The 17,341-nt window shown below is 30.4% G+C and overlaps 1 protein-coding gene across 1 annotated transcript; it reads right to left on the bottom strand.

The window, feature by feature from the left end:
• Positions 1–1,873: 1,873 nt before the first annotated feature.
• On the bottom strand, positions 1,874–17,337 carry LOC130629782 (probable ATP-dependent RNA helicase DDX10). The gene is given in 23 exon segments (XM_057443453.1): positions 1,874–2,071; positions 2,915–3,021; positions 3,268–3,465; positions 3,717–3,772; positions 3,775–3,838; positions 3,919–4,134; positions 4,313–4,355; positions 6,168–6,256; positions 6,410–6,497; positions 7,323–7,360; positions 7,559–7,619; positions 8,633–8,717; positions 8,964–9,126; positions 9,867–9,971; positions 10,457–10,519; positions 10,599–10,632; positions 11,127–11,241; positions 12,750–12,870; positions 13,185–13,262; positions 13,393–13,473; positions 13,641–13,771; positions 14,824–14,884; positions 17,045–17,337. Coding segments are annotated over 23 exon segments (2,292 nt in total). The 5' UTR covers positions 17,201–17,337; the 3' UTR covers positions 1,874–1,932.
• Positions 17,338–17,341: the final 4 nt, after the last annotated feature.

Here is a 17,341-nt window from a genome sequence, read left to right as displayed (position 1 = left end):
AAAAAAAAAAACAATTCATTTTCAAAATCAAAGTTTTTTTAAAGTTGAGAAAAAAATTGTGCCATAAAATATCTCAGGTAATTCAAAGCAATTAAAAAATCATTGTCACATGTATTACTAAAAAAATCTTGTCTCACATGAAGAAGACACTTTTTTCCTTTCACTGAGACACGAGGATGCTGTGTTGTGACAGACAGACGTTGAAACAAAGTTAATAAAAATATATTGCATTTGCTATTTTGTGTGTCTGTAGCACAACTTTTTTTCTCACACACAGACAGAACACGAATAAATTTTATATATAAATTTGCCTTTTAACAATGTATTTGAGAAAGTTTATTTTCTTTCCAAAGTTTAGCAAATGATAAAGGGCAGTGGCTGATAGCATCAAAATCACTTAATAAAGCTTTTGTATCCAGTCTTTAAAAATTATATATATACTTTACTTATATTTATATTGTGTAGGAAATACAAGCCTGTGATAAAACACAATTTACAATTAGGACTCAAAAATAACAACTGGCTAAAAATGTCTAGGTTACAATATCATTAAAACAAAATTTACATACAGCTAGCTAAAAATATCTACAGTTAGGTAAAACCAATGTTGGAGAACTCATCGGACTATTCTCGTTATCAGAGTTAGGAATAATCAGCTTTCTTGGAACCTTGAAAGGTTTTTGATGACTTCTTAACTTTCGTATATATGGATAAGCCTTTACAACAGGCTTCCTTTGTTGTTGTTTAACCTGATATACCGGGCTTAAAATATCTGGAAATGTTTCTTTATCAATGACAGATGTAAACTTGTACTCTTTTTTATCATCAAGTAAGTGTTTATCGTTAATATTCTGATTCTTTTTAGTATGATTCTTTACAGTATGATTAAATCTTAGAGCATCATTAATGTCCGGTGTGTTGCATACGTTCTTGTTCACAATTTTCACCTGTCGAACATAAGTCAAACGGGGAATGGTAACAAAACAATTTCGATTAAGTTTATTTTTTTCCTCATTTGTTAACCCTTTCAAGATATCGCAGACGATAACTTTCATTTCAGTGTCAATTATGGAACATTTCGTTAAATCTGAACTATTTATGTATATAAAAATAGAATGCACACTATGGTCAATTTTATCAACATTATTTTCTTTTCCTAAATACGATATGCTAGTGTTGTTAGTATAGTTTTCCATTTTTAAACATGGCAGCTTTATGTCTGAATATTCTGATATGTTACAGGGAAACTCCAAGGTTTTTTTAGCACGAGAACGCTTCCTATGTCTAGACCTTGGGACATTCATTTGGTTTTTTGACCACGTATTTAATATTATTTTTTCCACACTTCTGTGGATGCTATCAATTTCATTTTCAGACTCAGAATCTGTGAATAAAGGCTCAATCATCAGTTCATGTGATTCCATGTTTACTATTCTATAAAGTAATAAAAAACATTAAATAAAAGTACAGAAAAAAAAACATCAGACTGAATATTAAATCCCTTTTTAAAATTAACGCTGCCCTCCAATAAGACCACCTCCAATAGATGTAGTGCTAAAGATGGACTTTTTTAGAGAACACAACTGCTTGTGTGCACCACTTATTAAGAATTTACAAGTGACGAAGGAAGTAAATATGATACCAACATTGAAATACTGAGAGACAAAAGATTGTTTATGCATTACAGCTTTGCATATCTTTATGTGTTAATTGAATTATGGGTTTAAATAGCAAAAGGTAATTTATCGAAAGATATAAGAAAAAAGGTTTGTTTAAGAAAAATAGATTTTAAAAGCTTAGTTAAAAGCTTCAGCACAAAACTTTTTCCCAGTTCAGACTTACGAAGTGAAATTGAGTTCCAAAAACAAAATAATTTACAAAAAAGTAATTTATTGTATTACATGAATTTTGTACAAAACTAATTGTCATAAATTATGATGCACCCAACAAATGCAAGGCTAACTCTTCATCTTCATGTAGACTTGCACTTGCTCCATGTACATTATCCTCATTCTTTTTTGCATTTACTGTCTCATCACACCTTTGTTTCTTTTTTGGAGGTACGCTGTTCCTGAAAAGGTAAAAAGATTTATTTGCCTCAGCACACAACGAAGGGCTTAACTTAGCAAACGCCATTATATTATAGTATTCTATTTGTTACACCTAAGTAATGATTAATGTATATGGTCAGGAAGGAGAAAGTGGATAGTGTAACATTTAAAATACCACTGTTGTCAATTAATCTTTTTTAAAAAAAGTGAACTGGTTTAGTCTATCTATTGCTAGAACCAGTCTATAGTCTAATATTGTGCCACAGCTATTCCTCCAATACGAACAAAAAAGGGAAAAGTAAACATAACATATTTGGCTTAGTCATGATTAATAAATACTAAGATGTTAATACACGAATAACTTGGCTAGCTACTTTTTAAACTTGCTATATATATGAACCGTTTATGCTTATATTATAATTTGCATCTTTGTTTTTACAAACAAGGGGTGACATCTCAGACAAAATATCTGTAAAAATAGCCATTTAAAAGGGAATGTAAAAGCTTTAATTTTGCAAGAAACTCCTCAGGATTATTATGGGATAAACTTTTACAAATCCACAAACTAAAATTTGTTTAAAAAAAAAACATTTTTGAAAATTCTTGAATCATTCTTGAAGGTTTGCGAGACAGAGGTTTTTAGACAAAGTTTCGTGAAAAAGCCAAAAAATAACAGAATTCGCAGAAACTTCTCTCACAAAAATTTCTGTGATAAAAGTTAACTATATAAATATTTGCTGAAAAACAAAATAACTACTGTTCTGCTTACATTCACTACCTAAAGTAATTTTTTTCAAAGCAGTTATAACAAAGGGTACATGTTACGCTAGTTTACAAATTTCCAAGCAGGTAAAATTCTTTACCTTTTTTGTATGTTGCTACCCATATTATCATTCTCGTCTTCATCTTCAACCTCGTATCTTTCATTTTCTGCATCTCCATCTCGATAACCTAATGTAACAGTATGACCCTGCAAATAAATAAATAAATAAATAAATAGAAAACTATTAATGTAAAAGATAAAAAAAGAAACACTGTGACAATTAGCATAGAACAGGTCGATTCAAACATACGGATAATTCAAAATAAATTAAAATTAAAATAATTACTTAACAATAAGATATCACAAATACAGTTTGAGGAAAACCAGAGAAAAAGCAAGTGTTAACATACTGATGATAAAATTCAAAAACAAGTGAAAGAAGTTCTGACATACAGCACTGTCTGCTTGTCTTTCCTCTCTCTCCTTTCTCTTGAGTTCTCTATGCTTCTCTTTAATTCTTTTCCTTTCCTTTTCTCGATCAATACGATCTTGTGTTTTCATATGCGCTTTTGCTTTTTCAACATCAATGCCACTATATTCGGTAGATAATACATCTGATAAATCTTCATCATCACTTTTTTGGGCAATGTCCTAAAATTACAAAACTGTAAACAACAACAAAATTAAGGGAAAATGACCATCCTGAAATGAGTAAGGAGTTTGGACCTCCTAACCTAATAACCTAAGATCCAAAATCTAAAGCCTGATGTGAACATAAACAAGTACCCTCGACATAAGTTTAAATCACAAAAATCTAGTATAGAAATATACTATTATAATTACTTGTGTCATAAAATATAGAAAATACCATATAGAAAGGAATGATGCAAAGATTCACTAACCTTGCCGTCCTCATCAAATGTAATTTTTGAATTGACTTTTATATTCTTCCGTAATATTTTTTAGCAAGTGCTGTTTTTGACACTTTCTTTTTTCTTTGCATTGTAATTTCCTTTTTCTCATCCTGTGAAAAAATAAAGGTAGAGTTAAAAATAGTGGTACGAAGCTACATCAATATTTAACTCACCCTGCCTTAGCACTTACCACATCATCAAGGTCATCATGATTAAAATTTGAAGTTTTCATAACTAAAACATCGCCTTCTTCACTATCGTCATCATTTACGTTAATGTTATCGCTATCTGTGTCGACTTTGCTGTCAGTTTTAGACTGTTCAAGCCCTTCAATTCCAAGCTTTTGTTCAAATTTACCACTGAGAGATGAGCTAACAGTGGATGGTCCAATTCTCTTTGCAATTTTCTAAAATAAATATGTTTCTCATAAGGGAAGTTAATAAAATAAGAAGGAAAGAGAGAGAGTATGGACCTAAAAGAAGATTACCAGCAGAATTACATGGGATAACTGCATATTTAAAGAGACAAAAGAAAAGAACCGAATTCGCCAATCTCTTAAGATGCTAGAACTCATTTCAGCATACCTTCATAAATCTAACTTTGGGTGGTGCAAGCAACCCACATGACCTGAAAAGAAGAAAATTTATTTATGAGAATATTTATATGTTTTAACAAGTAATATTTGTGATAACAGAATCACATACATCTGCAAGTAAAATAGAACATTAAAGTCATCATCTGGACAATATAATTGTAACATAGCTCTTGCTTTTGTTTAACTTTTTTTATCACTTTGCATTAGTAATACAAAAATAACTAATACTGTAAGACACAAACAGGTGATATATTCACAATGGATTTAGAAACATTTTAAAAATTGTAAGCTCTCTCCACTTCTCTTTTCGTAATAGAAATGTGAAATATGGAAGTTTCGTATTTAAAAATACGGATTTCGTATTTCAAAATACACGTATTTTTGAAAATATGAAATACAAATTTTTGTATTTTTGAAAATACACAATTCTATTTTTGAAAATACGAAATTCATATTTCGTATTTTTAAAAAATACGAAATACGAGTTTCGTATTTTTTAAAAATAGAAAATACGAAATTCTAAGATAGAGCCTACGAAATTCTATTTTTAAAAATAGAATTTCGTATTTTAAAAACTATGAGTGTATCAAGTGATTGGTTGAATAAACTGAATAGAAAAATTACTCAATTTTACAAGTTTGTTTTTAATAGGTTTTTAATAGATTTCACAGGTACGTTTTCTCGTCATTATAGAACAAAATATGGCAACTGTGGAGCTTCGCAGGCACATTTTCTTGTCATTTTAGAACGAAATACAGCAACCTTAGAGTTTCGCAGGGATGTTTTCTCGTCATTTTAGAATGAAATACGGCAACTGTAGAGCTTCGCAGGCACATTTTCTCATTATTTTATAACGAAATACGGCAATTTTAGAGCTTCACAGGGAGGTTTTCTTATCATTTTAGAATGAAATACGGCAACTTCAAAACTTCATATACACATTTTCTTGTCATTACGATTCTGATTATGATTACGGCAACTTTTTAAAGAAAAGACAAGTTTATATTTCACAAGTTTAATAGGTTTTTAATTAGTTCATTTATTTCCAAATTCGTTTCAATAATGCGTCATGTACCTTTAGCATCGTCTTACTTTCGCTATTTGGACAATCGTATCAAATCGTTTTAAACTTTTTTTCAAAATATTGTTTCAAAATCGTTTCATTTTTTGTATTAAATTATATAAAAGTTTCGTGAAAAAAAATTAAAACATTTAATTCGTTTCATAATATGGTTGTGAGACGATGTAAAAAAAATAATGAAACGATTCCTATATAAGGTAAATAGTTTCAATTCAAAAATGAAAAAATCTCAGAGGCGATTCCTTACTTTTTTTATGTTTTCGAATTTTAAATTACAGCGTATTTTTTATAAATGTGTATTTTAGCAATACATATTTTTAAATACGAATTCTGTATTTTTTGAAAATACGAAATACAGTTTTTAAAAAAATACGCATATTTTTAAATGCGCAATTCGTATTTTTAAAAATACGAAATACGGAATTCTATATCTTGAAAAATACAAATTAAAAATAGAAGCAGTCAATTTTCCTAGAGAGCATCACAATTGTTAAATAGTAAAAATGCTGCTACATAAAAGAGAAAAATAGGAACAAAATTACTTGAGTAATAATATCTACTTTCTTTTCGAATTGAGTGAATTTCCAAAAACTAATTGTTAAAAAAGTTTATAGTGAAGCTTCAATTTAGCATGTGATTGATGACACATATTATAGCTTTTGCATTTTTGGGTTGAGAGCTAAACAATGGCTTTACATTTACCGTACTCTTATTGATTTGTGAGTCACGTCTAAAAAACTAAGAAAAACATTGTTGGACCTACCTTGCAAACGCATCTAATTTCAGTTGATTTACATCAAATATACTTTTATCAGCTTGTAAGTAAACAGATCGAGCATATGAAATAATACTCTAAAACAAACAAAAAAAAATTTAACACAGTTATAAAATTACTAAACAGGGGACATACCATAATTGAATGTTAAAAAATGCGTTTGGCTTAATGATGGGTTTCTTTAATACTTTTGTAACATTCTTCAACAAAGCATTACTATATTTACATACCCGTTGAGCCCAATGTTTAATATCTTGATCTTGCGCACAAAATGCCTGTAACTTGCCTTCAATGGACCGTATCTTTTTCGGATTGGGTCTACGTGTAAAAGTGAAATTTCAAAAGATGAAAAATCGAGAAGCGTGTCTAACATCATTAGAATTGTGTCCTTTTTTTCTAGATTTTGCATACATATGGTTTGGAGTTAAAATCAGAAGAACAATTTTTTTGTGTAGAATCCTATATACTTTATATCCTTATACTAATACGCTGTGTGTGTTTGTCTGTCTGTAAATGGGAAGGTTAATGTATTTTGCTTTAAAATATTGTGACACTTGGAATAACTTAGAAACAGATGGATATAACTGATTTCAACTACCACCTGGGTAACTAGGCCGACCTGGGATTAAGTTTGGTGAAATACTCGAAACTTGGCAAAATTTACCCAATCAGGACTGATGAGTTAATGATGTCATTAAAAACCTTTTAAACATAGAGATCTCTGCAACAGTTTGTTACCAATAAACGATACAAACGATACAATCTGCATCAGCCCTTAAAGCTTTACACAATGAAGATAATTGCTTTGTTTAATTTGCGCAGTTGTAAACAGAATTTTAAATGCAATCATTTTTTTCTATTTTTAGCTTACCTAAGCAAATTTTTCCATGGGACTTAAAAATATTTGTGCATCAAGAGGTTATTGTTCACATCATTAAAAAATTTGACTTAAATGTTTCCCCCTAGTCAAGTGAATAATTTTACAACTCAATCCACTATTCCTTATTGATTCCGATGTAATCATTTACATTGTGTTTATAAGCAACATGCAATCAAACTTGCATCAAGTGAAAACATAAAACTTAAGGTACCGTAAATTGCAATATTAAATTTTTAAATTAAATTAAAAACATAAACAATTACTTTATCTCATGCACAGGTATTTTTCTTTCTTCTAATTTCTATAAAGAATTGAAAAAATATTTCGTAAAAAGTTATTCAGCAAACATAAAATTTTACTTGGTAAGAATACTGATTTTGAAGGTATAGAACCTGTACAATAGTACAATCCATCTTCAGAAGTGCACCTAAAAATCACCACATTCTCTGACATTTTTACAAAAATGTAATATACTTGGTGTAAACAGAAGGTAAATTACCGAGACAATTAATGCTTCTGATGATAACAGCATAAGTAATGCTTGTCCACCTTTTTCATATCTAAATCAACAAAAACGTTTTAACAAAATAGAAAATTAAAATTTTCAAATACTACCACCAATGACCTTTTTCTTTTTTTTAAAAAAAAAGAGGGGTTTGGAAAGACCTTCGGTTGCTAAGTGGAGAGATCCTTTTTAACCATGAAGTTGCTAACTGTTGCTTAACACCTACTGTTTAACTGGCACAGTACTAGAATTGTGAACTATGCCTTAATCCTTTGAATTATGTTTTGCAGTAGTGAACTCAACACAATTTTTTTTTTAAAACATATGTTGCTTCATTGTTGGCTAACATTTTAATATGAAAGGTTGTTAAACGGGAGGAAAAGTGTCAGAGGAGAGATGCTAGACCTTCAGGCTGTTAAACAAGTTGCCTTAGACTAATTTTAGGACCTGATCCTCAGCAACTGGGTTGCTTATAAAAAATACATAGTAAATCAAGAAACAAACGTTTCTTTCATAATAGGTTTTTTTTTGTCCTAATAGCAACCCGAGATCAAATTAAGGGCTATCACATTGCCAACGAATTATTTAGAGAACTTGATGTTTATCAGGTGCAGTACTTAGTGTTGGCTATGTTCTTATTGACTAGCAATTTTTAAAAGTTTAGGATGCTTTTAAGTGTAATTGAAGCAATCATACTAGAAAGGAAGGAATATGCTGCAATTTATCAACTTAATTTCTCTATGATTCTTATAAACAACACACATTTTCACCTAGTACCGCTTTTTAATACTTTTTAATACTCTAAAAATACATCACACAGAAAAAGGATTCCTATGTATATAAACAATTTTCTAAAGCAGTATAATGCATGTGTGGTCGATTGTTCAACTGCAATTGTGTGCCATTCACAGCAGGGAATGTGAAGTGTTAAAATAAAAATATCAAAAAAATATGCTGTTTCCACACAAATAATCTTAGCATATCACATAAAGAACCAAGGAAATATGAAACTAAAAAAATTTACACCTTATTTATTCATTTACAGAGAACAAAAACCAGACTTTTTACCTTGCAGTTCTACCAGCTCTATGAATATAAGTATCAACACTCTCTGGACAATCAAACTGTATCACCCAATTTACCGCAGGAAAATCTACAAAATAGAAACATGCTGCTGTAGTCAGCAAAACAAAATGGAAGCACTGTGTGGCAGGCTAGTAAATCAAAACATTATTTTTCAAAGCTACTAAAATAATAATTTTAAGTGACTTATTAATTAAAAATTTACATACTGTATGTATACCAGAATGTTTTGAATTGAAGAAAAGTTTAGACAAGATTCGACTAGAACTGGATAGCAAATATTTAAAAATGCTCCAAGTGAAAATTGTATACAAACCTAAACCACGAGCAGCAATATCTGTCGCAAATAGTAACGCATGTTTAGTGCCACAAAATCGATTGTAGATTGCAACCCGTTTTAGCTGTTTTTGTTTGCCATACAGTGCCATCAAAGGTATACCAGGACGAACTTTACGAAAGACTTCATACAAAAATTTGACCTAGGGAATAAGTGACAAAAGTTTATATACTTTAAAAAGATTAGACAATGTTAGCCACAGTAGTTTACTACTTATCGCCTTAAACATAACATCATGTGGAAATTTTATCAAAAACCTATTAAAATGTATCAATCTTTTCGTTTAGTTATTATAATATTGCCATTATTGTGAAATATTCTTTTGACCTATCAAATCAACCAAACCAACCAGAAATTTTAAAATGCACAAAGCACAAGTTCTAGTCAATTTAGAAGCCTTCGTCTCATGTAATTATTACATTATGTAATTTCCTTACAAACAGAATCAAAAAGGGAGTAGATAGCTGTATTTTTTCCCTAAGGTTCAAAACAAGGGTTGTTAGTAAAATGTAAACAAATAAAGATAAAACTTGCAGTAAAATACACAGGCTTTCTTGCTTCATTAAATAAATCTGATTTTTACCCTACACGTAGCAAATAGAATAAATAATAGATCCCTCTATATCAACCCTCTTTTTCAACCAAATCAACAATCTCAGGACCTGGTTAATTTTAGGGCAATCTAAACAATCTGAAGGCAAGAACAGAACGGAATTCTTGGCGGTTTGGTTAATTAATAATTAAACCATGTTTTGGTGATTTTTAGGCATCAAGAAATCCTTTATTTATAGTTTTAATATTTAAAAATCACAAAAAAGTAATACACTATTCGAGTAAAATATTCAAAGCAAACAAGCTATTATTGAAATTACAAAACTATACCTGTTTGCAGCTAGAAACAAAAACTATACATTTTGATTTTAAATGATTTTTGATAAAAGAAAACAGAAAATTGATTTTGTCTTTCAATTCCAAAATGACGTAGCTCTAAACAAAAAATAAACATTAAAGTACAGCTCTCCCTTGTTGTTTTACCTTGTATATTTTTTTATTTGTATCTTTTTTCGTACCTGCAAAAGAAATTACTGTGGAAAGTTTATCATTTCCTGAACATGATAGTTTAGTAGGCGAAAATCATAAAAATTAACCAATCAGAAATGAGCTGATAATTACAGTTAATTACGGTAAACATTCTCGGGCCTAGATGTAGGTAACTACTTCTTCTGTAGGGCTGGTAACCAAATCTCAGGAAGTTGATACAAGATTTTTATGATTTTCGATCCTCTGCAATTATATAAATACATGCGCAACATCATTTTACTTTGCTCGATGATGGGAGAAAGACCCCCCGAAACGTCGCCTACTAAACTATCATGTTCAAGAAATGATAAACTTTCCACAGTAATATGAATACTGAACAGACAAACCGGAATAATATCTTCAATAATGCGAAAGAAATGTTGAAAAAATACCTGTACTAATTTTTTAGGTGTGCTATACTTTGAGTTTTCATGCACAGATATATACTCAGGTTTCTAAAAAATGGAGAGTCATAAATCTTGTAAGTTTACAGTCAATGTCAAATTAAGAAAAAATTAAACTAAACTAACTTACGTTTAAACTCAGTCTAGCCAAATCTCGAACAGATCTAAAAATATTTGTTAATGCAGTGTGACCTAAACTATTTTTTTTATTTTTTCTGACAACAAAAAGCAGCAGCATACTAATCATAGGGGACATCAAAAATTTGTATGTTTTTGAAATTTCATTAGTACGTTTTAGTCACTGTGTTCCATTCGATTTGTGGGTCACTTATATTTCTTCGAAGATATAATTTACCTATTAAACTAAACATTCGCAATTTGAAATGTGGTGACGCATGATTTATGCTTTAAAAGAAAGTTTTTTAACAATGTTATAATGAAATATGTTTGCAAGAAACTTTTTAACTATTTTATAACCAAATGTAACAACGTTTCGTAAACCATTTTATAATAACATAAGAAAAAAACCCTTCTTTTTTGGACATTCTTTTACCATCAGAAAGAAAAAAATTGTGAAAATTTGAAATTTTGCAGACCCTTAAATTTTTTGTTTGAACACAGTAAGGATTAGGTAGAGTTAAAAAATATAAACATATACTTTGTTTGAGTTGCAGAGAATAACAAAGTTTGTCGAACTTCAGGTAAGTTTTCGATAATGCCATTCATTGTATTAGAGAAACCTAGATCAAGTATGCGATCAGCTTCATCTAAAACTAAATAAAAATCAATATAACAATAAAGATATTGTTTTTAACACATAAAGCAAATGATACCTGGTTTGGACACATAGTTGACATTACTGCAACTGCAAATCTGATAATTGATTTTATTGAAATATTTTAAACAAAATAAGTATTTAAATCTTGTATCATTTTTAATAAACATTTGATATTTATGATTTTTACACCGAATGGTGGGAAATAGATGATTATTTTTTAAAAAAATCAAAAGTAAGAGGTCTGGCTTCATGATAAGTAAACACTTTCCTGTGAAATACAAACAACATATTTTATATATTACGCTAGCCATTTCATGTCATATTCCATTGATATAGGCCAACGAATTCCATGAGAAAAACTACACCGTGATTCAAATCGCACATGTAAATACAGTTTTAAAAATTTGGGTGTGATTTTTATTTGTTTTAAAAAAATCTTAAAAGGCCTTAAAAGACATGAATTTACCATGACTTTTCTAATGTAAGAAATTTGTAACTTTTCCTTTCAGAATTGAGATAAGTGTCAAAACAAATTAAGCTATGAAAAAGTTTGGTCAAATGCGGAAATAATTAACATTCAACAAATAATTTAATTTAACCACAGGTGTAAAAAACAGCATTTTAAAAATTAAATTAAGTTTTTAATTGTTTTTGATGGTGCAGCTCGAGATTTATGACATTGCTTTTTTAAAAACTTAACTATGCTTTATAAAGGGTGTTTAAAACTACGCATGTGTGTAACTGCATACATAAGGATTTTTATCATATAGTTGATGTAAATAAAGTCTGGTCGGTGTGAAAAGACATATGGCTGTATTTTAAGGTATTTTAAGGTTTTTTCACTCCAATTTTTTAAGTAGAATTGTTTTTAAAAATTTTGCTAAAAAGACCACGCAGTACTAACCCTATAATAACTGTTTATGAGGGCAATACCTGAGAATATTGACCGACGTCAAAGTATTGCCCGAGATTGTGAGGGTAATACGTGACAGAGGTCAATATTTGAAGGTATTGCCTGAAATAAACAGTTATTATATGGATTATTATCCAGGTACTGCATTTTACGACAAAGAATATAACATTTTGAGCAGGATGTAGACACCATGTCTTTATAGAAACTATTCCCATATGGAACGTACATTCGAACTAAAAATATCGTGTAAACATTACAGGTTTTTATTGTAGCTACATCATAGAATTCTTTAAATGATTAAAGTAAGTTTCACTTCTGTTTCGCGTTTTGTTTACTTTTCTCCGTGTTTATTTACATTTAATACTACCATATTTAAACTTTAAACACGGTTTCTATGGTAGCGGGCAATACAGTGTAATATTGGCTGCTGTGACGTAAGTTCTAAGCAATCACATTGCGCGATTTTCAAAAATATTGATGCCGCCCTTTTACCTGGGTAATAACTACCAAATAATTTATATATTTAAAAGTAATACTTTAAACACGAAAGAAATAAAGTACAACTTTTAAAAAAATTAGAGAAAGTTTACCTAAAATTTTTAAGTCATTGCATTGAAAGTTTGGTGTTTCATCAAAGTGCTGCAGCAATCTTCCAGGGGTGCATATAACTATATTTGTATTCAAAATACGTCCCTTTTCTTCATCTATGTCCTAAATGCACAAAAAAAATAGCTGCTGTATTGTATTATGCTTTCTAAAATATTTAATAAATAGGGACCAGAATGTTTTTCTTGGATTATTTACTTTAACCTGCCTAAAAGCACAGAGGTCTGAGCACCCACAAAAACAACAAACTTAGCTAAACATTTCTCTATTTGTGAAAAATAAATATCTTTGTAAATTCCCAACATTTTGAGGTATCATCATATTAAAACCATGACTGAAAGAAAAACAAAATTGGTGGCCCTCCTACAAAAAGAACTGATAATTTGAAAAATCACATGAGTTTGGAAATTTGCACACACCTTTCCTCCAATGATGAGACCAGCAGAAAAGTCGTGGAATTTTCCAACTTTGCGTAAAACCTCATATGTTTGTAGTGCCTAAAATTTAACAATGAACTAAATGGATTAGAATGACATACAGACAGTATACTTAAAAAAGTAGCAATAACACTTTTCTGTTAAAGCAAACTTTTAACACCATGAAAAACACTATTTTGATACTTCTTACCAGTTCCCTAGTTGGCGATATAATAAGAGCTCCAAGGCCATCATCATTAGACCACTTGTCACGCCATAACAGTTCTAAAACCTAAGAGAATAAAAACAAAGTTAAACAGGCTTCTAACTATTTTTAAAAAAGTAGTCACTGTAGACACTATTGTTTCAACTTTATGTCTGAGATTTTTTTTAAAAAAGTCAACTACTTTAGTAAATAAAAGTTAAGAAAATAAAAATTGTCAAAATAGTCTAACTAACTGGAATTAAAAATGCAAGTGTTTTTCCAGAACCAGTCTTGGCTGCCCCGAGAACGTCTAATCCTCTCAACGCTAATGCAATGCCATCCTTTTGTATTTCAGTTGGTTTTGTAAAGCCAACTTCAATAAGACCTTAGAAATATAAATATTTATTAGCTTTATTAGTATATTACATACTTATTAGTGTAAACAAGCCAACAAACAATAAAAACAAAATACAACAATAATTTATCTACAAAAATTTAACTTAGGGAAATTAGGCGTTCTATTATAAAAACAGAATTTCTTCAAAATTGGGTTCATTTCCTAAACCCAAATCAAAATTTAAAAAAAAATAAAAAAATTTAATATCTTTTCCTACAAAATTTACGTCTTCAATGAGCACACGGTAAAAGACATTTAATCTTTTATACGCCACAGTTAACTCTAGAAGCAGTTATTTTGCGTTACGCTCCAGAAATCAGCTTACACTGAACGCTGAGAACGAAAGGAATATGGAAGATTCAAGTTCTAGCTTTAGCTCTGCATTTTCAGATGTGGAATACAGTAGTGATTCTAATGAAACAAATGTTGTACAGAATTCTAAAAGTTATTACAGTACTGGAATCAGGACACCTAACATCGTGGATCACGTATCATGCGCAAAAAAAGAAGAGTTGGCGTTCAATGTAAAAGGTTTTCCCCTGCTTTCTGACCAAAGATTGTTTCCTTTTTCTTAATTTTTTTAATTTTGTAAATTTCCAGCCTACGTCGTCTTCTTCGAAGTAGTAATAATAACAAGACTTTCATTCTTTCTATCTTTCTTTTTCATTCTTTCTCGCATTTTATTTGGCTACAAAAGAGCTAACGATGCACCATAGTGTGTATGCAAAACGAATACATCAGGCACATGTAGTTCGAAAATTAAGTTCTGCTAGCACATTATGCGCACTATGGTTAGCTTATCGTTAGCGCGATCCACTTTTTTTGCAACAACTACTGAATTGCTTTTTTTTGCCTAAAATTTGCCCTTTGAATTAATTTGTGCAGTGACACTTGTTAGAAATTTTACATTTTGCATAAAAAAAAACCTTCCGAGTCAGATCTCTCAATCACACAAATAAGTTTTTTTCCTACCCCATTTTTTTCAACTTCCCATCTAGAATATATAGGGGAAAAATAAAGTTAAATCAGTAAGAACCTACCTTTTACAGTTCGCTCAGATATTGGTAAATCTGAAAAGGTCCCAATATCCTCACAATTTATCTAAAACAATAAAGTTTAATTTGAAACATCAAGCAAACTTCAAGCAAACAACCTATCATACATAACTCAACAGGTGCTCTGAGTGCTTAGGGATCGTCTCCAAGATCGTTTCAGTTTTGATACGAATTGAAACGATTTCCATACGATGGAAATCGTTTCAATAATTTTTTTACATCGTTTCATAATCGTATCATGAAACGAATTAAATGTTTCATATTTTATTTGCGAAACGATTTTGTTAAAAATGAAACGATTGTGAAACGATTTTGAAACTATTTTGAAACGATTAGAAAAAATAGCAAATTGTTTCCACTGGAGGCCACCAGAACAAAAGAGAAACAAAAAGATGATAAACCTCAGACTGCCTCAGCTCAATCAAACATAGTAACATATTTTATAATATGGAAAAATTAAAAAGTAAAAGAATTAAAAACAAAAATTAAGTAATCTTCATTAGAATTTGCCATATACATTGGAGATGGAAGTCTTAAATGAAAGCAGACATCAATTACAGGTCACTTAATCTGGAAGATTATTCCACACTTTTGCAGCTCTAAACGGGAGCGCTTTTTTGCCAATTTCCATGTTGACCAAGGAAAGTGTGAACCTGTTTTTTGAAGCTCCTCTTGTTTGATGATTGTGGCAGTTTTTTGATAAAAGGAATTTCGAACACATGGCTTTGGAAACTAATATGGCTTCGTTTTTTATGAGTAAATTATTCAGTGAATATTCCCTGTCTTTCTCAAGAAAGGTACGTAGTTTTTCCAATCTTCCTTGGGTGACACAACCTCATGCTGAGGAGCAGTGGTTGAAATATGGGATCATCGGTGAGAAATTATTAAAACGTGTGGCGGTCCGCTGGCAAGAACAATATTTTTTTCTAAGCAAATGGAAACAAAGTGATTAATTTTGCATTTATTTCGTTTATTACATTTCATTTATTTTTTGTGCTTTCGTAACACCCTTCAAAGTTGCAGAGTAATGTCTAGGGAGACAAGTTCTTACTGTTGTTTATTGTCGTCAGGTGATGGGAAGTACAATTTATTATTTAACCTAAATGCATTTTTTGTCATCTTGCATTATCTCTGTATTTTTTGCATTAGAATCCTGAGATGAAAGTGGCGATGCATCTACCAATGAACAGCATATGCAGGGTAAACAAAAGTTTTACATTAATATCGAATTTTTTAAAACATATATACAAAATAGCAAAAAATATTAATCATGTTGTTCTTGTTCACTATTGTTCATGGAGCAAAAGTTAAAGTGACAATCGGAGATTGTTATAGAGAACATCTGCCGAATCAACATTGCTTTAAAGTTGATTAACCAGTTCATATAATATCTTATGATAGTAGCAATGGTGATGCCGATGAAATGATGGTCGGTGTAAAAAATTTCTTTTTCCTGATGGTGAAATTGATATAATAAAAAACAATGAAGACTGATGTTAGCATAAATGCGGCTCAAAATATTCTGAAAAAAACCATTTTCGAGTAACGGATTTCAGGACATGTGCTTTGGCCAACATTTGGAATACCATAAGTTAGGAGAAATTTTTTTTGCATATTTTACACAACAAAAGTTTTCATTGGGTTGCCGTTAGCACTATAAGCTGTTCAAAGAACACTATTAATTATTATAATACCTTAAATCGTGGTATAAAGGACCATATGAAGATGCAGATATGTACTTTAATGGAATAGCGATATTCTCGTAATTAATGTGGTCCCTTGTCAGCAGCAAAACAATAGTGTTTATTGTGGAATATTTGCAGTTGCATTTTCATATCACATCCTTGAAAATGATAGAACACATAACAATGCGATCTGATGCGATGCGAAAACACTTTGGCATCGCATGAGATCGCAAAAAAAAACAATGTTAAAGGTAAACCTCTACTGCACTTGCAAGCTACCTTGGTTATGTATATACCACAGGAAATCAAAGGATATGCACATGTCAAAATGCAATCTGTGCTCTTTGTAGTATTATTGTAATTGCGAAAATATTTGTGACAAGGTATTTGCAAACAAAAAAAGCAAAATGGCAAGTTTATTAAATCTACCTGAGTTAGCAATATAAATTCTTCATTTTTCAATAAACCTTCATATAGCTTTAGCTAGATGTTTACTCTGACTGAAATTTTTGTCTTCTTACCTTTTCTTTGCATTGATCAGTCTTTGATTTAATTTCTCTCCACTCTCTTGTGCGATATTCATTTTTACTGTGAAAATATTTTCCTCTCTTAGCATGTGGATTTCCGTGTTTACCTTTTTTAAAGTGCTTTCGTTCTGCACGTTGTTTATCCGCCATTTTTATTAATTTTGCTGAGATTTTGCCCGTGCCGCCGTCAGTTTTGCTAATTTTGATTAACAATATCTCTCTTTTTGATATTGAATGACAGAAAATATAGTACTTGCAAAAGAAGGAACGATGGATATCCTGTACACAACA

Source organism: Hydractinia symbiolongicarpus, chromosome 1 (assembly GCF_029227915.1).
Source record: "Hydractinia symbiolongicarpus strain clone_291-10 chromosome 1, HSymV2.1, whole genome shotgun sequence".
Taxonomy (NCBI): Eukaryota; Metazoa; Cnidaria; class Hydrozoa; order Anthoathecata; family Hydractiniidae; genus Hydractinia; species Hydractinia symbiolongicarpus.
The sequence above is the reverse complement of the archived record's forward strand: the minus strand, read 5'-3'. Positions and strand labels throughout refer to the sequence as shown.